Below are 25,131 nucleotides of genomic sequence, written 5' to 3'. Positions count from 1 at the left end.
TACGAGTCAATTTATCAGGGAACGATATACTTGAAATATAATAATTTTAGTACTAGTCTGTCTGTATACAGCGATTTCTACTAAACTATACGGCGGATTTTGTCCATATTCAAAATCTACGAGTCAGTTTATCCGGAAATGATAAATTAATTCTAATATTATTGCAATTAAGCCATATAATGCAGGAACTCTGAGTGTGAAAATGTCAGTTCTGTGACGTGTCCCTGACTACATCTTCAAAAGAATTTTTATTGTCATTTAATAATTAAAAGAATGAAACACAATATTTGAAGGATTAAATGTTAGCATACCCCTGTGAATTATTGGTTTATTACAAAATATAGTCATTCAAATGTTTCTTTGATGCTCTAAATATAATTTAAATCAGTCCCTAATAGATAATGTCAGTTTTTTTGACAGACATTACAAGCGATATAAGTATCATTTGGATTACAGCAAGAGTCCAGAACAGCTCTTCAGTTGTTTGGGATGGGCCACAGTGTAGGAGTATACAGTGAAAGGATGATTTTTAATTTTTATATAGGAGAAAGAAAAAATAGGTAACTATTTTCCTGTGAGTACCTTTATTACCAGTCAGTTCTGAGATAGATAATTTGTGTAAAATATATAAAATGTGTCATGTAGATTTATGTTGACAGATATGAAGGTGTCCATATTCAATATAATCCTAAACCCAATAATTAACATGAGATTTAAGGGCTAAAAAATTGAATTGGTTTTTGTCAGTTCTGAGACGTCACAGAACTGACATTTTTAATTACATTTAAAAGCGCAAAACGTATTTTAATTTATTTTAGAAATACAAGCTGTTTCAGAATTTTCTCAATCTATTTCCTTACACACAAAATTATTATTTGGGCATACAGCAATTTTCTAGCAATTTTCTAGCTGGTGTTAAATTTTCAGTAAATTTTACATCGGTAAATTTTTATGGGAAGAAGAAGTAATTCACAAAGGTTGCTAAATCTTAGTAAATTTTAATGTTACTTTAACCAAACTTTCACAGGTGATACATTAATTATCTATGTGTATCACAATAGCCGTATAATATGGCCAGATTTATAGCATTGTATCAGAATAGCCCTCTAGGTCTTTCAGAATAGCCCACATAGAAGGTTATTATGATACAGGGTTTTGTTTTAATTTTATCCAAAACCCAAACGGATGATATGTTCCCGTAAACAGACGGATCAAAAGAGATACAATCCTCTTCGCAGACGATCAGATTCTATTGACTACTTCAGAAGATGATTTCCAAAAGTCAGTACATTCATTAAACATAGTTGCAAAAGACTATAACATGACCATTTCTGCAGAAAAGTAAAAAGTTATGGCTTTTAAAGGTAAATATTCAATAAGAAGTAAAATCTGTATTGAAAACAGAATTATAGAACAAGTGAATACATCGAACTATTTAGGGTACAATCTTACATATGAAAAAGACAAGGATATCTATTCTAAAATAACTAATTCTGTAAAAGTTATCGGCATTATCAATTCAGTTTTCAAACCTAATTTAGTATAGAAACATATAAGATTAAAGATGTACAACATTTTAGCACGACCTACTTCAGTCTATGGATCAGAAGTCTGGACTTTGACAAAAAAAAAAAAAAAGATGGTCAACGTATAACTATCAACGAAATGAAATTCATGAGGCAAACGGCGCGATACACACTTTGGGATTGAAAACGAAATACAGAAATTTTGGAAGAATTAAACGTCCAAGCTATATTAAATTTTCTTCAAATCTATAGAGTTAATTGGAAACAGCATGTTGAGAGAATGCCAACAGAAAGATGGTCAAAGGCAGTGCTACATTACCGCCCTTCTGGATAACGAACTGTTGGAAGACCATTAAAAAGATGGCATTAAACCATTGAGACCGCATCAGACCACTAGGTCTAGTGCTTGAATTGGATGATGATGATTATCCATTATTACAAATAAAAATAAATTTAATTCCAAATCATTCATGTGTGTCTGAAGTAGCACATGAATATTTTTTTTTTTTCAAATTTGTGTATGCTTTGATATAAAAATTACAGGAAAATATTGATTTTTTCGTATCCTAATAGCCCTACTTGACAGTATGTGGATAGCGTACCGCTATGTTGTATCTAATCCTTCACTCACAGTTTCCAGAGAAAAAATTTGCTATAAAATATACGGAAATATATACCGGTACTTATTATTTATGTCGAAATTAAGAAGCCTTCTCTTTTCATAAAATTATTCACCTGATGAAACGCGTAAGAAATCGGAGATTGTGTTTGAAAGTCTGACTGAGGATAGCCTTGGCATTGCTTTTGCTAATTTCTACGACAACAAGAGCAGACAGACTTAGCTTTGCGGCATCGCAGATCGGCACGCGAAAGTGTTGACATCGGATGCAATGATCCATGAGCCCTTTCCACGGACCATCCACAGGTACGGCGCGAACCGAGGCGTATCCAACACGATCTCTCAGCGGGGCAAAAACCGGACAACACACGGGACGAACATTCACCAAACAAGAAGAAAAATGCACAAAAATACGCATAGAGTTGTTGCGGTCTGCATTGACCCCCTCTACTGACCACCAAGGCTATAAAGCAATATTACAATTCCTAAACGTCTTCATAGTTGTTTGAGAATCATACGCTTGAGGATGGGTTCTGGCTGAAAGGCAGTGTGCTTACTACGATGGCGGTATTCAGACAGGCGGTAAGCGGTAAACATTCGTATTTTTCAGCAGCTATAGTATTCTGGCAGGTTCGAGTCGTCGTCGGGTACATTTAATAATAATAATAATAATAATAATAATAATAATAATAATAATAATAATAATAATAATAATAATAATAATTTATTTTAGCTGGCTGAGTTAAGGTCGTAAGGCCTTCTCTTCCACTCAACCAGCAAAAAGTATACATACATATGTATCAACTTACAAATAATTCAACAATTTGATTTAGATAAGAGCTACATGTATACAATAATTATTTACGAATTAAACAACAAAATACTATGAACTATTAATTAAACACTGAAATGCAAACTATGTAGCAGAATTAAGCTAAAATACATAGAATGTTAATATATTTCAAATAATGTTAGATAATAGAAAGAGATTATTATGAGACAATTTTGAAAATACAGCACTATCAGGATGCATGTCTAAAGGAAGGAGTAACAATGTAAACAGTGATAGTTTAAGTCATCAGTATGATTGGAGTGAAATGCTAAGAAGGTTATCTTTTAAGCTGTTTTTAAAAGTGTTTATTGTCTTGCAGCTCCTAATACTTTGTGGCAAGGAATTCCATTGTCGCGAGGTGGATACTGTAAAAGATTATTTATAACGAGATGTTCTATGAAGAGGTATACTTAACGCGCCACAGATAAGTGATCTGGTATTTACGTCGTGATTAGAGTATAGTTAAGAGAAGCGAGACGAAAGGTAATTTGGTGTTGAGGTGTGCAGAATTCGAAAGAGCTATGACATGCAGTGTAAAGTTCTATGTTCTTTAAGTCGGAGCCACGAAAGACTTGCGAAGGACGGTGATATGTGATCATATCGTCGGATGTTGCATACGTATCTGACGCACATATTCTGAACTCGCTGTAACTTAACTGACAGTTCAGAACTTAGGTCACTTAACAAAACGTCACAATAATCGAAATGCGGCATTACTAGGGTTTGTACTAGGGTAAGTTTTAGTGCTTGGGCAAGAAGATTCGTAAGCGACTCAAACAGTGAATGGAGGAACAGATTTTTTTTATAATTTCTTTAACTTGAAAATTCCAATTTGGATTATTATCGAAAAAGAAGCCAAGATTTTTTACGACAGATGAATAAGGGATTAGCGTGTTATTAAGTGTAACAACTGAAAGATTACTGTTATTAAGAGAGTTAACTAAACTCTTATGGCCAATAATTATATCTTGAGTCTTACTTGGATTAAGTGCGAGCCCGAAATTGGCCGCCCAAGTGGAGACAGTGGCTAGATCACAATTCAAGTTGTCAATTGATTCATTGATGGTATTGGGTCTGGAACGAGTTTGTTTGTTCGCTAAATAGAAATCCTAGCAAAGTTAAAGAGAATCCGAAACATTCGCAACGATTACAGTTTCTTGGTTATTTCCAATGAAGTTAATAAGTGCTACAAGATCTTCATATGTTTGTGGGTTAGGATAAAGTATAATCGTGTATAATTAAGTAAATTAGTACGAAATAGAGTATAAAAAATGTAATGTAATAAATCAGAAAAAAACACGAAGGTACAGAACAAAGTAGAACAGTAGTGACTAATAGAGAATATAATATAATAAGAATAATAGAATAGAAAAGAGTAGAACAGAAGAAAAGGGATTGAACAAAGTAAAGTAAAATAAGAGAATATAATTGAACACACGGCATTATAACAAAACAGTAGAATAGATTAGAATATAATAGAATGGAACAGCAGAGAATATGACAGAACAAGATAATCCAGATCAAAATAGATCAGGACTAAACAGAACAGATTTGAAGATAAGAGAACAGAACTGACTAAAATAGACAAAATGAAACAGGACAAACTAGAGTGGGCTAGAACGAAAATTAAAAAGGAGGTACAAGAATAAAAAAAGAACAGGCAAGGAAAGACCAAAATAAAACAAAATAGACTAGCGTAGATAGAATAAGAAGTAAGGTGTAAGTATATTCAATTTAATTCAATTTATTTGGCCATTAGAGATACAGTTTTAGGCTTCGTTAGAATACATTGAAAAAAACATATAAATACATTTTAAAAAACACTAATAACATAAACAGTAAAATTTAAGTAATACAATGAAAACATGAAATAATTTGAAACTTTTAAATTGAATAAAACTGACTAAATTGCAATTAAACTTACTTATTAAAATACAGTTTCATACAAATTTGTGTTAAAAAACTCAACAACAGAATAAAAAGTATTATTTAATAACCAATTGTAAAATCTAGTTTTGAAACTATTGATTGGTAATTTATAATATTGACTTCGGAGCTTATTATATAATTTCATCCCCATAATTAAAAAGTTTGTGTTGCTCTTGTGTAATCTACAATATGGAATATTAATTTGCTCACTATTTCTAATTTCATGATCATGTATATTGGCCACTAATGAGTAATTGTCGATATTTTGTCGAGTGTAAAGTACTAGATCATATATATATATATATATATATATATATATATATATATATATATATATATATATATACAAATTTATGATTGTTATAATCCGTGATTGTCTGAAAAGTGGCCGACAATGTTTCAGATAGTTTGATTTACATAAAATTCTAATGGCTCTCTTTTGTAAAATCAAGACGCTTCCAATTTTGGTTCCATTTCCCCAGAAAATTAGGGCATACCGAATTATCGAACTGTAAGAAAGAAAAGTAGGCACATCTTAAATAATTTTTAGAAACGCAAGTAGTTAATTTCTTTAGCAAATATAAAACTTTTGATAGCTTTGTGCATATGTATTCGATGTGCTTATCCCATGTTAAACTGGAGTCTATAAAAAGTCCCAGAAATTTTGTGTAGTTGAGTCTGTTGTCCTTATTTATTAGATAATTTAGGCTGAAAGTTATGTTGATAGTTTTTTCTTGATTAAGCAAGAAACCATTAGATTCAAACCATAAAGCTATCTGTGATAGAGTGTCGTTATTGAGAGCATGTAATTGATTTAGAGCAGAGGAAGAACATAGGAAGAGAAGAGACCAAAATAAACCACAACAGACTAGAGTAGAACAGATTAGGAACGAAGTTAACTTACAAGAATAAAACAAACTAGAATAGATCAGAATAAAACAGAAGACTCTTCAGTAGAACAATAGAAATTAAGGTACAAGAATAGAATAGACGATAATAGATCAGAACAAAATAGGGTATAACAGAATAGAGTATGCAAGAACAGACCAGAATAAAATTGAACAGAATAGAATAGAAGGTATAGGAATAGGACAATAATAAATTAGTGTAAAACAACGTAGGCCTACTAGAGTAGAACATAAAAGAATAGAAGGTACAATAATAGTACAGAAGAAAATACGCCAGAATAAAACAGAACAGATTACTAGAGTAGAATAGAATAGCATGTGCAAGGATAAGACAGACATGAATAGATCTACAATGAAACTGAACAAACTAGAATAGAACAGAACAGCTAGGCGATATGATCACTGTACCATATTTTTTTTATAGAAAAATGTGAATAAGTGGGTATATATTTTGCGAATTATTGAACAGCATTATAATGCAGTTCACCTACATGGAGTCACAGCACATTATGCTATGACAATTTGCGAGAAATTAAGTAACATGTTCGGTGTGCATTGAATCGGACGAGGTGAACTTAAGTCATGGCCTTACGTGGTCACCAGACCTCACACGACTAGATTTTTTCAACAGGGATATGTGAAAAAGTATGTTTTTCAGACACAACCTATAGATGAATTATTGAAGCAAAGGATCACCTATGTATGCTATCCACCACGTTCCACAAACAACACTTTAAGAGTGTCAGAGGAATATCAGAATTAAGTGACATGCTGTTTTCAAGTAAATGGAACACATTTTGAACATTTTGGGTATTGCACTGTGCAGTTGCATTCAGAACAATAAACTTTACATGCAAACGTACTCATGTTTATCTGAGGGGTAATGCAATGTAATAATTAGACATCGGATTTTTAGGCACTAAAAATTGCAGTTTTAGGCGCCTAAAATAAGCTCAAAATTTGTAAAATTAGGCTCTATTTTAATGAAAATAGGCATTTTAGGCACATCAAGGTATCATACTTATTTCTTTCACTGAAATTTTTAGTTATACACTAAAATACGCACAAAAAAGTATGTTTAAACATTAAAAAAGAATACTATATTATATTTATAAACAGAGCTGCACAAATTTAATATATTGAAACTAATGAAATAATGATTATTGATATCAAGATTACTCATTTTAAGTTATTGAAATTCAGTTCCAGTTCGGAATTTAAAAGGTTAAAGTGTAGTGGTCTTAAAAAGAATTATACCTCAGGATAGCTCAGTCAATGTATAAATATTATAGGCCTACTCATTAAAATTAATAGAATTTATATATTTCAACTATTGTTACATACCTGTTTGCTACAAATCTTGCAGAATATTATTTTTCCATCATAAGTGAATTCTGAATATTCTGTTAGCCATTGCCGGATCAATGTAGATTTTGCACTTATATTTTTCGGCATTATCGCGTTAAACTTCACAGGAAAACGTCCTACCGCTCAAAACTTCTCAACACAAATAAGGTGAGGGAAAGAGCAACTGTTAACGAGCATTCAAATGAACCGTTGTTATTGAGATTCAATTGGACAAAAATACAAAGTTCCACTTATTGTTGCATTTCCTTGTAGTGTTAACACTAGGAGGGCCATTCTTTTAAATATTTTGTAACGGTTTACCCTACTAATTCGCAGTTTTACGACTTTTCATAAATATTTCAAAAACACTCTTTCTCTAAAAATTGTGATTTTTTGACTCTCTGAAGGGCAGTACAGCTAATCGGTTTCGGACCGAAAACAGTCATTTTTATAGTATAGTATATCTCTGAATCGGTAGCAGCACATGTTGTGATTGTTGGCTGCTTCAAAACTAAGGTTGGTTCTTTGTCGGCACTTATGCCTCCAAACATGTTAAATTCGGTGAAATCTATTGCGAGTGTCGTGAGATTCAAAACATTTTGTTTCCTTTATCAATGGTTTCATGGCCGGTGTGAAGCAAACTTTCCATTTTTTAAATGCCTTAAATTTCGCAGTGAATGCATGTATAAATTATAAAAAGTAAGAGTAAAATGCGAAACTTTACAGTGAGTTAGGCATTTTTAGGCGAATATTAACAAATTAGGCTCTAATAACCGTTTTAGGGCATTTTAGGGCACTATAAAACTCTTTGAATACCTTTCAATTTCCATGAAACACAAATATTAATAATTATTTTTACTTTTCTCCTAAAGAAACAAAATAGGCATTTGCCCTAGAATCCGATGTCTGGTAATAATATAAGTCTAATACATAGTCACGAAGCTTGAGTTGTGAGGGTGCTAGGAAGAATAGACTTTGCCGGTACTATTTCGTATTGTATGTAATGAGGCGATATTAGCGATCCTAGTGGTTAGCAGTGGCGTAGCGTCAATGTAAGCTAAAAAGCTTAGCTTCCCCAGTTAATAATAATTTCATAATAAACCTGCAGTTTATGGAGAAAATTATTTATTAATTTTAATAGAATTTATATTTACGCGTTAAATATTGTGATGCGGCAACTCAGGATGATTTGTGATGCAGCAGTAAACAAGAAGCCTGCACACACCAGCTTCCAAGCAGACTGGTTTCTTTCACTCATTCTTCTGTGTAACCCTCCCCGCAGATTTTCCATCCCTTTCTGACTAAACAACCCTGGTCGCAAGGCTCGCAGTAAGCTAGCTTTGACATTGAAATTAAGTAGTTTCCGAGTTATCCCTTTTCGTCAGTTGTTTTCAGTTGAAGTGTTAATGTGCACTGTGGCTGATATAATAAATAATGAGCGAAATAACAGTTCCTGACACTAATTCACTTGAATATTTTTAGGACAATTGTATTATCAAGACTGACTTACGAACAAAAGTGTGATTTAAAAAACAAATGACGACTCCCTTGCTGTCAATGAAGGACACAACCAAAAGACAGACGCATACTTACGTTAATGATAGGTACTAATATTGTGATTTCTCTAAGTATGACAGGGAGTGAGCTAATGTTATACGTATACGTGTCTATTTGTTAAGAGATATGTGTAAACTGTGAAATCATATTTTACTACGTACCATTTAAGGTCATGCCTTATTGGTGTTACTTACGATGTTCCAACCAATCTTCGACTGCTGACTTGAAATTGACTACTATTTATTTTAAGACTGTATTTTTGTAATACGTTTTCTCATATTGCATGAAAGACAACTTGAGTTAGCTTCCCCTGCTCAAAATTTCATGCTACGCCACTGAGGAACTATCTATGGATGCATATTTACCAAGTATTGAGCTTCGTGACTGTAGGCCTATGTGATAATATTATGTTGTATGGTATTTTATGGTAGAAACATTTTGTTCCAAAGGAAATAATTCGTGAAGGCTAGATTTGTAATTTCCAAATAATTATAATAATAATAATAATAATAATAATAATAATAATAATAATAATAATAATAATAATAATAATAATAATAAAAAGTGATAATAATAATAATAATAATAATAGAAATAAAAAATAATAAAAAGTGATAATAATAATAATAATAATAATAATAATAATAATAGAAATAAAAAATAATAAAAAGTGATAATAATAATAATAATAATAATAATAGAAATAAAAATAATGAAAAGTGATAATAATAATAATAATAATAATAATAATAATATAAATAAAAAATAATAAAAAGTGATGATAATAATAATAATAATAATAATAATAATAGAAATAAAAAATAATAAAAAGTGATAATAATAATAATAATAATAATAATAATAATAATAATAATATTTTCTCAATTTGGGAACTGAATTTTGTGTCTCGTGGTTATAATGTGAAAGAAATATTCTGGTTTATTTCATTGTTCCAGCTGGTGTTGGTGTTGATTATTACTCTGGTGACCATGACTCAAGCAGGTGGCAAGAAAGGAGTGAAACAGTAAGTTGTGGAATAGTTACATTACTTCTTTCTAAGTTCGGTTACATATATGAATGCATACTTAATGCATACTTTCAAATCACAATACTACACCTTCAAAATATACTGTAGACTTCCATGCTTTATGTACAGGGACATCATTTTATTTTTACTTGCATTTTTATTGTACCTGCATTTCTGAATGTACTTCACTCCAACCCCTTCACTAATGTCCTTGCTCCCGTCAGACACACAAACTTACGGCCGCTGTTGCATTCGAAGTCTTCAAGCAGTGAAGTAAACACTGCAGTGTATAGTGTGTTTCATAAATATGATTGCGTTTTCTATAGAAGAAAGAACCTATATTAATAATATCGTACTAAAAAATTATATTCAAGAAACGATAAATTCAATTTCAGAGAATATGTTTCAAAATGTTTTTAATAATATGCGTAAAGAATTTAAGCCTGCATTGTAATGAACGGCAACCATTTTCAACAACTTGTTTAAAAATTCAGATTAGCTTTTTTTGAATTGAGGTGGCTAGAAGCAAAGGAATGCTAGTGACATTTGTAATAACATGAGTTAAGTGCATCCAGTGTAAGCTAAAGTATCTAAAATGTTAGTGGCAAAGGGATATTTTAATCGCATCACACATTAAAATTTAAATAAAAATTTCACCGGTTTTACGAAAGCTTAAATATTTAAACCCCATTTTCTCAAAAGTAACTTAAGAGCACTTACAGCCCTTTACTTATGACCCCCTCAATTTAAATGCACTCTCTATATTGTATATTAACATCAATAATTAATATGCTAAATAAAGTAGGTATTACATAACGAACATAGCAGCCTGAAAAGTTGAGTTTTTAGAAAAAAATGTTACTACTCTACTGTATTTTGACAAATCCCGTAAAAGTGATGATCAAACTGAAAATCGTAATATCGTATTTCCCTACAGCATAAATGGATACACTACCTTTCTCTCCTCCTATACCTAGTAAAATGATTTGTTTACATATTGCACTAGTAACACCGAACTCCTGAATGGAAGGGGGCAACAGTGTTTCCGAGTATAGCCAGGTTGATGTTAAAAATGTTGGTAAAAATAAAGTGATGTCCCTGTATTTAGCAAAAGCACACCTCGTGTGTCGTCATTCAACGGAATCAGGTCGAAACTTCACAACGGCCGCGTGTGACTCATACATTTAACCCTAGTTTTAGGGAATTTGAGTACCATCTGGGGATATAGGGATAATTATTTATCCTTGAATTCATTGTTACTAGGGATTTTTTTTTATTTTCTCTATAAGACTAAATCTTTTCTTCAATTACATCTTCTTTTTTTTTAGTTTGTATATATATTTAAAGTCTGAGTTATTTCCTTAGAATTGTATTTCTTAAGAATGAAAATGTGGCTTTCCGTTTTTATCATATTTCTCATTGCTGTAAGAGAAGAAGAAGTGTCACCAGAGATTATGTGACGGTTCTTCTACAGTTTCTTCACTCGCAGCTTTTTCACGTAGAAAAGTGATTGGATAAGTGTATGAGTGTATTATTTTGTTAAGTCGGGAATTCTCCTTTTCTCTACTGAACTACCTTGCGGAAAAACTGTTTTTGTTGATTTATCACTACTTAGATTTTCAGGTGAAGCGGATTGAGATTATGGTGAAGTGATTTCGTGACTTGTGACTTAAGCAAAGACCGTATTTAAGATTAATTAAAAGAAAAGGGTAGATTGTGTAAATGAGTAGGTCTACTGGGAATCTGCTGGCAACCTTCCCTTTAAAATTAAGCAAATAAATCTTGATATGAAAAGTTACACGAATTATAACTGCACGCATTGTATTCTTCACCTGGCATAATTAGGAACATTAAATCCAGACGTTTGAGATGGGCAGGGCATGTAGCACGTATGGGCGAATCCAGAAATGCATATAGAGTGTTAGTTGGGAGACCGGAGGGAAAAAGACCTTTGGGGAGGCCGAGACATTGATGGGAGGATAATATAAAAATAGATTTGATGGAGGTGAGATATGATGGTAGAGACTGGATTAATCTTGCTCAGGATAGGGACCGATGGCGGGCTTATGTGAGGGCGCCAATGAACCTCCGGTTTCTTTAAAAGCCATTTGTAAGTAAGTATGAAAGTTTTCTTTGTATGAGAAAATATTAATGTTTCATCGAGAGGGATATTTGGGATACTCATAAAATAAAAACTTGGAAGTGCCCCTTGTTTGATAGACTTTACGAGAGCTAATGAGTGCAAACATATTGTATTAAATACTTATATTGGCAGTTTGTGTTCTATTTGTTATTATACTTACTTACTGGCTTTTAAGGAACCCGGAGGTTCATTGCCGCCCTCACATAAGCCCGCCATTGGTCCCTATCCTGAGCAAGATTAATCCAGTCTCTATCATCATATCCCACCTCCCTCAAATCAATTTTAATATTATTTTCCCATCTATGTCTCGGCCTACCTAAAGGTCTTTTATCCTCTGGCCTCTCAACTAATACTCTATATGCATTTCTGGATTTGTCCATACGTGCTACATGTCCTGCTCATCTCAAACGTCTGGATTTAATGTTCCTAATCATGTCAGGTGAAGAATACAATGCGTGCAGTTCTGTGTTGTGTAACTTTCTCCATTCTCCTGTAACTTCATCCCTCTTAGCCCCAAATATTTTCCTAAGCATCTTATTCTCAAACACCCTTAACCTATGTTCCTCTCTCAAAGTGTGAGTCCAAGTTTCACAACCATAAAGAACAACCGGTAATATAACTGTTTCATAAATCCTAACTTTCAGATTTTTTGACAACAGACTGGATGGTAAATGCTTCTCAACCGAATAATAACAGGCATTTCCCATTATTTATTCTGTGTTTAATTTCCTCCCGAGTATCATTTATATTTGTTACTGTTGCTTCTAGGTATTTGAATGTTTCCACCTCTTCAAAGGATAAATTTCCAATCTTTAAATTTCCATTTCGTTTTTGTTATTATAAGTTACTATTTTTATTAAATCTTAAGGTGAAATTATATTTTGAAATTAGGGACTTTTTATTGAAATCTAGGGAAAAAAATCTGAGGTATTTTAGGGACTTTTAGTCTAAAGAGGTTGGCAACACTGCTCCATATAGTACCTAACTGAATCTGAGCTTCTTTAGTTAAAATTATATCTCAACAATTCCTATGGCGACAGAAAATTTATTACGTATAGGAATAGTCGTCACCACAAGATTCGATCCCTCCTAGCATCGGCCCTACTAGGAAAAAAGTACCACGTAGAGGAGGAGGTCCATGGTTTGTCCACAAATGGATCTACAAGGCGCATTGACATCATCGCTATCCCGACAAGATCAACAAGCAGATTCATAATTGATCCAACTGTAAGGATGGAAATGTACGAAAATCAACCTGCTGAGGTACATGAGGAAAAATGCGACATATACGACCCCACTATACCATATTATAAGGAAAAATATCATCTAACGTCGATCGAAGTTATTGGATTACTGATTGGGGCTAGAGGGACCATCACAAAAAGATTCGCGCATTTTTGTAAGCAGTTTGGTCTAGGACAAACTCTTGTCACTGAAGTATCTGTGTCTGCAGTGAAGGGATCTATAAAAATCCTAAGAAACCATCTCTACAGTTATATAGATTGATCTCTTTGCTATGGCAATCTGCTCACTTAAGTTGGGTCTTGCAACTAGTGCTAAATAGACGACTGTGATCACCCAATAGCTAATAGATACTAGAAAATTTTATGTTTCTTCTGGAATTAGTGATGTTTTGTTTAATCTTTTCCAATTATTTCTAATTGTACTATTTCTTATTCCTTTTCTTCTCCATTGTTTTATTTTTTTTTTCCATTATAACAACAATTTTATGGTAAGCTTTTTCTTCTAGGCAGCCTTCACTTGGAGGAAGTTGAATAAAATTTATTCTAAATAAAATACATGTTTGTTTTGTGTTATTTTACAGCGTACATCTAAAAATTCACGTGCCGAAGTTCGTGAAACATCACCACCATACAAAAACTGTTTACGTCCACGTTGGAGGTCATGGAGGAGGGCATCATGGAGGACACGGAGGTGGACATCATGGACACGGAGTAAGTCATCACGGTCACGGACATCACGGACATGGAGGACACCACGGACATGGACATCACCACGAATATCACCACCATCATCAACACGATCATAGCCCACACGAACACGAGGTACATGAAATGCACCATGAACACCATGGACATGGTGGTCATCACCAGGTTCACAAAGTACACAAGGACCACCACATGCACCACCATCATGGGAAAATAGGAGGCGTCCATAAAGAGCATGACGTAAAAGAACACCATCACAAACACGAACACATGCACCACGAACACAAGGGCGGCAAGAAACACCAGGGACACAAGCCCCATAAAGGAGAGGGACATCACAAAAAGGTTCACTACTGGAGTTACGAGGGACATGGCCACAAGATAGAGGGAGGGAAAAAGACAGGTGGTCACAAGCATATGGGTAACGGTGGACACAAACATATGGGTAATGGTGGACACAAGCATATGGGTAATGGTGGACACAAGCATATGGACCATGGTGGACACAAGCATATGGGCTATGGTGGTCATAAGCATATGGACCATGGGGGTTATGAGCATATGGGCTATGGTGGCCACAAGCATATGGACCATGGTGGACACATGCCAAGTGAAAGTCACGGCGATCACGTATTGCATGAACACATTGTTGTAAGTGACGATAAAGATGTCCCCAACTACTTCCCAAGCAGTAGCTACGGAGATTCTCTTGAAGGTGGCCACACCCACGATCACAGTGAGGGTCATGGTGGTTATGGTGGCGTAACAGGAGGTGATCACAGCTATGCTTCCAGTGGCAGGGACAGTTATAAAGTACACGAAGACGTGGCAGAAAGCCATCCTCAGGATCTGGGATATGGAAATGTTGGTTACGAGGACTATATAGTACCAGAGGGTTACCATGGTAACTCGGCCAGTATGGAGTATGGAGGGTACAGTGGGGAGATGGTGGATAACCAAGAGACAGACGGGGGAGGGAAAGGGTATTATAAGAAGACTGGAGGGGTAGTTACTGACAGCTATGGGAATGAGATAAAAGATTTCTGGTACGGAGGCCACAGGAGTAAGGACATCGACCATGGAAGTTTTGAGCACAGCTTTGGTAACAGTCATGGATATTAATGTTACGACTTATGGACTTTATTATTTAAAGTGCAACATAAGTCTCAAGTTGCAGCTTTGCACAAATTAAGTTGTATCAAAAGTGTCAGCCATTTTTGATTGATTATTTGATTATATACTTGGTATTGGATCTGAAGCTTTTGGATCCGAACCTGCCGAGAGGGATGGATTTTTAAATAACGAGAAGAACTCTTAGCATGATTTTCTTCGGAAGGGAAGTAAATCTAGAAGTTCGGTTTTGTGGATTTACGACAAGTATAAGCAACTCTGGCATAACATTATCCGCCGGCTGTTATTCACTCCACCTGGTTCCTTGTCTTGCAAACAGATATCTCTATGCACTAATGATTCCCCATTGAGACTACGTTTCTTGGAAGCAGAAACTTATGACGAGCAATGCAAGAAATGTAACGTATTTGAAGTGTGACGCAATATAATTCCAAGTAATCATTTCGTGATTCAATAAAAAATGCAAATAGTGCATTTGTCCAGTTGTACCCAATATGGAAATCTTATATTATATCTAGATCTACAAAAATTAAAATCCTTAACAGTAATGTGAAATCAGTCTTATTACATGGTTGTGAGACATGGAAAACGAGTAAAATTATACAAAATAAACTGCAAACATTTGTTAATAGATGTTTACGAAGAATTTTAAAAATTAGATGACCAGATATAATCACAAGCTCAGAACTATGGAGGATGACAAATCAGAAAGAAATCACAACAGAAATCAAAAGACGAAAGTGGAATTGGATAGGGGATACAATCAGGAAAGAAGATGGAGCAGTAGAAAGAATGGCTTTGGATTTGAACCCCCAGAGTAGTAGAACAAGAGGAAGGCCAAAAAAAATACATAGAAGAAAACAGTTTTGGAGGAAATTGCTAGGGAGGGGAAAACATGGAGCGAAGTGAAGAAGTTGGCTACAAATAGAGTCCGATGGAGGCACTTTGTGAATGCCCTATGCTCCTCATGAGGAGATACAGGAGTTTGATTCAGTGATTGATTTCGTGATTCAAGACGGCGCCTTGTTCCGTCGGACCCCGGCCACTTAGTCACTCGTAATGAGTGCACCTCTGTACATAGTGTTAGACATTGTGCCACTGTCACATATTCTGGTACATGAGGGTAGGCCACCAAAGGGGAAGAGAAAGGTAGAATTTAAACGAGAAGGATTCAATCCGGCATCATAACTAGAATTCGGTGTGGCTTAGTGGATAAACCGTCAGCACGTACACCTGAAAACCCGGGTTCGAGTCCTGGTGCCGGAGAGAATTTTTCTCCCTTCTACCCATTCTTCACCATATGGTAATGAAGAATTTCTGCACGGAAAAAAGGGTTAAAAAATTACAACTATTGTGTTACATGTCTGATGGCTTACTTTCCTTGACTTCTTACGCACAAGCTTTTACAAGGGACGTATCGACCGTGGCTTATCAATACCGTGGCCTCCCAGGTCACCCGACTTTAATCTTCTGGATTCTTTTGTTTGGGAATATTTGAAATGTTTTGTGTATTCCAAGCCTGTTGATAAAGTTAACGAACTCCGGAAATGAATATTGTCAATGGTTGTCAACGCATTAGACACACGCCAGGGATATTCAAACGTGTAAAGGCCCGCTCCCACCTAGTGGAATCGAACCGAATCGAATCGAAACGAAAAGTCTGCTGCCACTCACATCTAGTGGAATCGAGTCGAACAGTACTTTTGTGTTTTGTCATAAAAAAAAGAGGATAATTCTACATAAGATTTATTAATTTTTCTTCGTTCATATTACATTGTGATTTTTGTATACGTACTATTTCAGCAATAGCTTTCAATAGTCAACAATTAAGCCGTCAAGAATGGTTCATTTGTTTTTTCACGAAGATTTCACGAGAACTTACGGTCATACCCGAAACAAGAAATTCTATTCCGGCAGTGGAATAAATATTCCAGCTCATGAATTCTGTTCTGTTCGATTCGCTTTGATTCGATTCGACGGGCCGCTTTCTGCTATCTTCCATTTAAATACACTGTGAAGAGAAATTCTGTTCGATTCGATTCCGCTAAGTGGGAGCGGGCCTTAAAGCCTACGATTATCGATGAGAAAACGTGCTCATGCCTGCCTTACCATGGACGGTAATACTGAACAAATATTATACCGCTCTCTTTCTCCAGTGCATATCGGCTGTTATATTAAAATAGAGCACCTATACTGTCGAGATATAGGCCTAATACAACCCCATAGCTTTCGGGAACGACTTGTTTCTAGACCTATGTTGATTAGGATATTTTGTCTTGTGTCACTGTCCTCTACTCACCCGAGCATTTTCTACCTATAATTGCGAAACACACTGTATACATTTTGTCTTACAAGGAAAGAAATCAATATTTTACTTCATGCTAACATTGCATTAACAATAACTCACTTTTTCTCCTTTGAAAATACACAAAGATGAAAAACGCTGATTGTTCCTAAACGTTAAATTTATTATTCTGTATGACGAAGTAAAATTATTCAGTAGTTTTGCACGAAGCTGACAACCGTGAAAGTTAATATCTACATGTATAAGTTCAACGAATGCTATTTATTAATCTGCTTTCGCACTGTGTCTGACTTTTACTGGGTCCCAAGAAAGCTAAGGAGCTTCATGAGGTCGTCAGGGCATTCCGCAACTGACCACAAAGTGAAACCATAGCAACATGGATAAAATCAGGTGATGCTCTGCATCTGAAGTTTAGAAAGCTCTCCTCTTTGTGGCAATAAAATTATAGAGTAATTCTGATTAAAAGAGAAATAATTTGAATTTAACTTGTCAGCTGACGTAGGCCTAGCCCTACTGTCTTTCCGCTATCATGAAGTAATTCTATGTTTCTGTAATCTGTTATTTATCGGTACTTTATTAATTATGTGGTTATGTAGCATCGTTGGGATACGTAGTAGAGAAATAGTGAGATGATTCCAAAGATTCGCCATATGATTACGTCACATTCGCCGTACAATTGGAAAAGCCTGGAATAAAGACAAACCTGGTTATAGGGCAAAGCTGGATTCGAAACCGCGCCCGAGCAACCTCTGACTTAAATTTATTTTATTACGTTATTTTACGACGCTGTATCAACATCTTTAGGTTATTTAGCGTCTGAATGAAATGAAGATGATAATGCCGGTGAAATGAGTCCGGGGTCCAGCACCGAAAGTTACCCAGCATTTGCTCGTATTGGGTTCAGGGAAAACCCCGGAAAAAACCTCAACCAGGTAACTTGCCCCGACCGGGATTCGAACCCAGGCCACCTGGTTTCGCAGCCAGACGCGCTGACCGTTACTCCACAGGTGTGGACCCCTGAGTTAAAAGTCTTCCTTTCCAAAATGAACATGAAAATTCCTAATTCGTAACAGAAAATCTTATTTAGAATACAGTTCTATTCTTTTTCAACATTTGGGGCTAAGAGGGATGAAGTTATAGGAGAATGGAGAAAGTTACACAATGCAGAACTGCACGAGTTGTATTCTTCATCTGACATAATTAGGAACATTAAATCCAGACGTTTGAGATGGGCAGGGAATATAGCACGTATGGGCGAACCCAGAAATCCATATAGAGTGTTAGTTGGGAGACCGGAGGGAAAAAGACCTGGATTAATCTTGCACAGGATAGGAACCGATGGCGGGCTTATGTGAGGGGGCAATGAACCTGTGGGTTCTTTAAAAGCCATAAGTAAGTAAGTAAGTAAGTTGTAAGTTCTATTAATTTTCATCTAAGTTACAGTCTTTCAAACATAAGGTCTATAAATAATCTCCTTAAATTTCGTACAGAAGAAAAATCAGACTACATCGTGGTCCAAGAAACATAATTCAATACGAAATGATTCAATGTTCAGAAAGGTCCAGTACCATGAAAAGTCACAGAAATAATGTTCGATTCAAAGTAGTCCAAAATAAAGTGACAGAGAACTCATCGAATCTCTATAACTGCGTGAAATCCCTTCACATTTAATATATTTATCAGCCTAATGTACTTTCAAGACAACTTTTATTAATTTCACTATGCTGCCATCTAGCGGCTGCAAAAGAAGTCAATGTTATAACCAGGAAAAGGAAGTTCATGCCCTAAAAACGTGAAGAATATGTATGCAGTTATGCCGTAAAAGTAGATAAATATGCTACAAAATATGCATTATCAGTCTGAGATTATTTTAACAGAATAATAAGGCATAGGTAACTTACGTTTAGTCTATGGATTTTGAAGTGCTTGCCTCATTGCTGAATGCTCCATTTATGCTGTTACAGTTCACAACTAAGCGGTGACGTATGTTTTCTGTTGTCATTCTTCGCCTGTTGTCTCTCAGCATAGCTTTGTATCGCGAAAAACTTCGTTCTACGTCACAAGAAGTAAGAGAGGTTTGCACAAATACTGTGAGTTGTTCTATAGAAAATTTTGTTGGTTTTTGGGGTGTTTTTCCTTCGAGAATATCTTGAATTTCTTTAAGTTGATAATAGCCGGGGTTTTTGGAAAAAAATATTTGCTGTTTTCTCGTTCACTTTATCTCCTGGAACTGACGTTAAACTGGATATTGTTCTATCGAAATCTGCTAATGACTGCAGTAAAGGAATACCAATTGCTAACTTGAGAGCCTTCCTATGAGGGCGTCATCGTTACTTTCAAAATTCATAAAAATAGCTAAATTAGTCGTATTGACGAGGTTACACACTTAAAAAAAGAGAGAAAGACAAATAAACATACATAATATGCAGTTTCCCTGCAAAAATGTTAAAATATGATGTTTTTATAAATAAAGGCAAAATATGCACTTTTATGCACAATAAAAGTAATATCATTGTATTCAGAAATTTGTGATTCATGTAGATAATCTTTCAGCATATTCACACAACGATAGAGAACAAATACGCAAATGCATGAACTTCCTTTCCCTAGTTATAACTCTGATGCAATTACATAGAGTAATAGCAAATACCTTACTATAATAATACCGTACAGCTAGCAGTTCTACGTGCGAACGACGCTGGTGCTGCTACCTACCTGCCGGTGTGGAGATACTCGCGAAACAAGCTGTAATCAACTGCAATGTATATTGTTGCTGGGCTAGTTAATAGTTCTATGTTAAAATGTCAGGGTGTATGTGTGCTGTTTATAATTGTGACAATTGCAGCATTACAAATTGCTCCAAATCGTACTTTCGATTTCCGACAGTTCATAAAACATAAGTCAACAACATTCTTTAGTAGGCCTAATTCCTTCGTCTTTGTGTTGATAGAAAAATACAAATTAGCTTTTTTATTTAGACCTAATAAATGAATAGAAGTTAAAATGTATTGGATTTTAAGGTTTTATCAAATTAAGTTTTATTGTTGTCTACATTACAAGCATCAGATTACTATAAATTTTATCTTTGCTGTTGTAGCAATGCGTATATAAAACACTACTGTAAATTCATTCCTAATATCAGATTGATTTTGTCTCGGTAAACCAAAGAAAAAATATGTAAAAATTAATTACGGAAAGTAATATGAAGTATGCAATATTTCTCATAATATGCAGCTTTGATATAAGATAATAATTTTAGATTAAATATTATTCAACATTTAAGTGTTTAATATATAATTCCACATTAGTAACTCACGTTTCAAACAATAGTCCGAATCTCGCTATGTTAATATTTGTATATGTGGACGTAATTCCATCCCTTTCCGCTAGATGTCAGGTCCGCGACATTTCGCACTCACGCCAATGCTGCTAGCACAGTCTACTATATACAGTTACGAAGCTTGAGTTTTGAGGGTGCTAGAAACAATAGACTGTGACGGTACTATTTTGCATTGCCTGTAATGAGGCGATATTAGCGACCCTTGTGGTGAGCAACTATCTAATGTTTGCATATTTACTACATATTGAGCTTCGCGACTGTATATACTAGACTGTGCTGCTAGTATACAGCTATCCGGTATTATTATAGCAAGGTATTTGGTAATAGCTTACAGAATTACTTCCATCTTTCGGTCGCTACTAGAAAATTAATTTTCGACAGTGGAGATCCTAGTGGTTGTTTTCTTTTACATGTTGTCATTTCATAACATGGGAATTGCCAGTCTGATGTACAGGATGAGAGGGGTATATGTGCAAATATTTTGATATTTGTTTAAGAAAACTGCAAATGAAATAACACCCTATTTACTTTCTCCCATAGTTTTTGCACAAATGTGTCACATATTTTACGGTATGATGTTTTATGAGTGTGTATTTATGAGTGAATGTGCCATTTTACAGGGATGGTGAGGAACAGGGAGAGAGCCCCACAGCTGAGCGAATTCCGTCTTGCTTCTGAAGCGCGGCCAATTAACCCAGTTCTCGCGTTTGACCACCTTCATCTCAACATAATTATGATTTGTTTACTTAAATTCACAACTGATTGACAATAATTAATAATGTGGTATGAACGCGATTCGACCTTCTTTTGTTAAATTCTTCTGCAGATGCCATAGTTACCTTCTTGTTATTGAATAAAGATTTACCAATGTTAATGTAGTGACGTTTTAATTGGAGAGATAAATAATTCAAAAGATTTAATAGATATTATCTCAATATTTGAATAAAAGACTGAAACAAATATCCATATCTTATATAGATTTCTTCAATTCAACAAAAATCATTTTCAGAACTATAGAAAAATTATGGCTACGGGTGTTTTCTATTTCTCTAATATTTTTTCAGTACAGGAATGAGGTATTATTGTCAGTTCTTCTTCATAACTTCCACAAAATTTGGTCTGGATCCAACATTGGACCATGAAATTGTTTTCATTTTAATTTAATAAATTTTGTAATTACGAAATTATTGCATTGTGTATACCTCTCTGCACAAATAAATAGACTAAAAAATACGAAAAAATTATCAAGTGAACAAAATTACAAATGTTTACTTTCATTCACTCTGAAACTCAATTAGTATCGATAGTCAAAGAATGATTGAGCAAATTCTTAAGGCCTGATATACAGGGTGTTAAATGATATGTGGGGAAATTTTTGGGATTTGATAGAGGACATTAATACAAGCAATAAGTTCATGTAAATCAATAATAAATTTCACTTTGTGTTTTAATAAGCGGTAGGCTACTTTTTTAGTATGTAATTACAGCTTTATTTTTACATCTTTGTTTACAAAATCCATGGGTAATTCAACAGATAATGCTAAAAATGACCACCATTAATCTTTATAAGGAATTTTAAGCACATCATTATGGACTATCTTAAGGTGGTTCCAAAATAAACCGGGAACGAGAACGGGAAGTGTAGAACTTGAACGTAAAGATCTTTTATTCACAATAAACCGAGAACGGAAATGACTATGCATATCGATATGTATATCAATAACAATATGTAAAGTCGATATTACGCATTCTGATGTTATTTGTGTTTAATTGACCAATGGTGTTCTTTTATGAGTACAATCCAGCCAACATAAACACAGGTTAGCCAACTTCAAAATTCATGACACAGAATATTTAAAAATTCAAATCACATTGTAGTCTGGTCACATATACACACACGTAGAATATATTGAAAGTGATTCTGCTAAAATTCTGAGTTAGAAACGATGGGTGAAAAAGAAATTGCCACGGCCTTCTTGCTACAAAATATACGACGGCCAAATAGCTTCATGATTGTCTTCAATAACAACTCAGTTAGAACCAGATTAAGAGAAAGACCGAGAACAAGATGGTGGAATTGTGTACGAGTGGATGTGAATAGATTTGGAATAAGGAATTGGATGGAGTTGGCGATGGATAGAGAAGGATGGAAGAGAGCCATGGAGGAGGTTAAGGCCCACTTGGGCTGTAATACCCAATAAGAAGAAGAAATAGCTTCATGGTGTTAACAGAATGAATCCAGTAGGCTGTGATCGGAAACGAGAATGGGAAAGTTAAAACTTAGTCGACTTTCACGTTCCCGTTCCCGTTTCCGGGCTCCGGCAAGCTTCTAGTTAATTGTAATCGCTCATATCTAAATATATATTTATTTTAACAATTTTTTCGTTTCGTTCTCATTGTCGTTTCCGTTCACGGTTGAGTGTAGACCAGGCCTCTCTCTGGTATTTGTTGTATCTGCTGACATGCTTCAACACGCTGGCGAAGAATTTCAATGTTCTCATTGTGTTTGAATACACAGAACCCAATATATCGAAGTTACGGATATGAGCAGATTAAGGTGTTGATTCCACACGACCCATCCACTTATCAGGGAGGAGCTGAGTTAGAATCATTCTAGCAACAAGATAATAATGAACAACATATATTTCGAAGCTTACACTATTCCTTGTTTTCAGTTTCCAGAATTTTACACGGAAGGATCTGCTTTGTTAGAGGCTGAGTATTAATTACCCAGGTAATTTACTCATATTTGTTAGTGTTGTCTTAGATATATATATATATATATATATATATATATATATATACTTTTCGAACTTACCCGACATCAGTTTGGACCAAACATGATGTTTAGCTTGAATCGAAAATTCCTCCCATCTCAAAAGAAATAGCGGGGATTAGATAAAAAAAATATCCGCTATTGGTGCCAAATGAATCCGCGACGGAAAACCACAAGGCAATACAAATATTCAATTGTGGATGAAAAGTGTTCTAACATAATGAAACTAAGAGCGATATCTTTATTTATTCTTTACGATGTGTTCCCGATTTAAAAAAAAAAACATAATTGTCTTGCATTCCGTTACCAAATTTTTAACTTTCGTGTCCTATTTTTCTTTGAGACTGTAATACAGCTGCATCAACTGGGACTCTCTCTCTCTCTCCGTCCATTGATTGAGGAGTTTGTACCGTAAGGGCAATAAATCGCTTAAATTACCAGCATTAGCCGTGTAAATTGCCGACTTTACAAAAATGTTACTAACAAACTTCTCAATCATTTTCACCATCTTTTTTTATACTTGTATGCCAAGTTTGTATTAAATTGTATTTTATTGTATATTTTTATTATTTAATAAAACATTTTTTACTACATATTGATTTTATTTCATCTTCATAATCATTATCATTGTGGTCGTCGTCATCATCATCCAGATGCTAAATCATTTTACCGCTTCCACTTCATCTTCTATCTTCTTTGTGAGTGTTGAACATCGGTAAGACTGTTTCCTCGAGGCATAGGGTACAGAAAGTTTTACAACCCTATGCACCAATGTTTTTCTCCTGAGTTTTTCTTGCTATAGAGTTTTAAACTATTTGGTTTCACTTCCACTTGTAAGTCCTTCCCACCTACATATCTATTATGTTTCAAATTGGAGATACGTACATTCATTACATATGTCTGTATTCACTATACTTAAAGATTTAGTCGTTTTCTTCAATTGCATTGTTCCCTAAGCTTATTGGTTTCATGAAATGTTCACTACATAAATACGGCGCAGTTGCACTGAAAGATACATGATATGCTGCAATAAACCTCTGTTACCTTGTACATCGACGAAAATAGTACATTGTGCAACGAGCCTATAATGGTAGTAATTAAGACGCGAGTATGTTTATGAAACTCGCTTGCGCTCGTTTCATAATTTTCATACGAGCGTCTTAATTACCATTATAGGCAAGTTTCATACGACTTTTTATGCTCGACCATATTTCTAACTTGAAATTATTCACAAGTATTCATGTTATTCTTATCTGACTGGGGAGCGGAACTGACCTTGTGCAATACCTCGTAAATTGTGAGATGTGCGCAGACGGGAAAGTATTGATTTTTTCCGAGAAACCAATGTCATTGACCTTGATATAATCTAGAGCGTAAAATAAACATTAATCTTGATATAACCTTGAAATTGATTTAGACATTGAAAAACGAGATGACAAATTGAATTTATTTGAATATTATTTACAACTAACGCTAATTATTATAGTAACAGAGCATAACCTTCTGCGACAGTATTGGATTTCCAGCCTCCGTGACGTTTCACTAGTTGTCTTTCGATTGCATATCCGAGAATAATCGATACTTGCGCTTTCATATTGCTACAATGGTGTTCTCTGATTAGTGGAACACCTGAACTTTAATGAATAGGTGTAGTTTAATGAGGTCCATTAAAGGGCTGCTACAAGGTGTATAATTACTACATTTCGACATGGTCGAGCATAAAAATATATAAATTTTTATGA

The 25,131-nt window shown here is 34.6% G+C and overlaps 1 protein-coding gene across 1 annotated transcript; it reads left to right on the top strand.

Moving 5' to 3' along the window:
- The first annotated feature begins 9,679 nt into the window (after positions 1-9,679).
- LOC138708954 (zinc transporter 7-B-like) lies at positions 9,680-21,453 on the top strand. Its single transcript, XM_069839348.1, has 3 exons — positions 9,680-9,742; positions 13,714-13,954; positions 21,234-21,453. The coding sequence occupies exons 1-3, from the start codon at positions 9,708-9,710 to the stop codon at positions 21,240-21,242; spliced, it is 285 nt and encodes a 94-aa protein (XP_069695449.1). The 5' UTR covers positions 9,680-9,707; the 3' UTR covers positions 21,243-21,453.
- Positions 21,454-25,131: the final 3,678 nt, after the last annotated feature.

Source organism: Periplaneta americana, chromosome 1, assembly GCF_040183065.1.
Source record: "Periplaneta americana isolate PAMFEO1 chromosome 1, P.americana_PAMFEO1_priV1, whole genome shotgun sequence".
NCBI classification, from domain to species: domain Eukaryota; kingdom Metazoa; phylum Arthropoda; class Insecta; order Blattodea; family Blattidae; genus Periplaneta; species Periplaneta americana.
The sequence above is the reverse complement of the archived record's forward strand: the minus strand, read 5'-3'. Positions and strand labels throughout refer to the sequence as shown.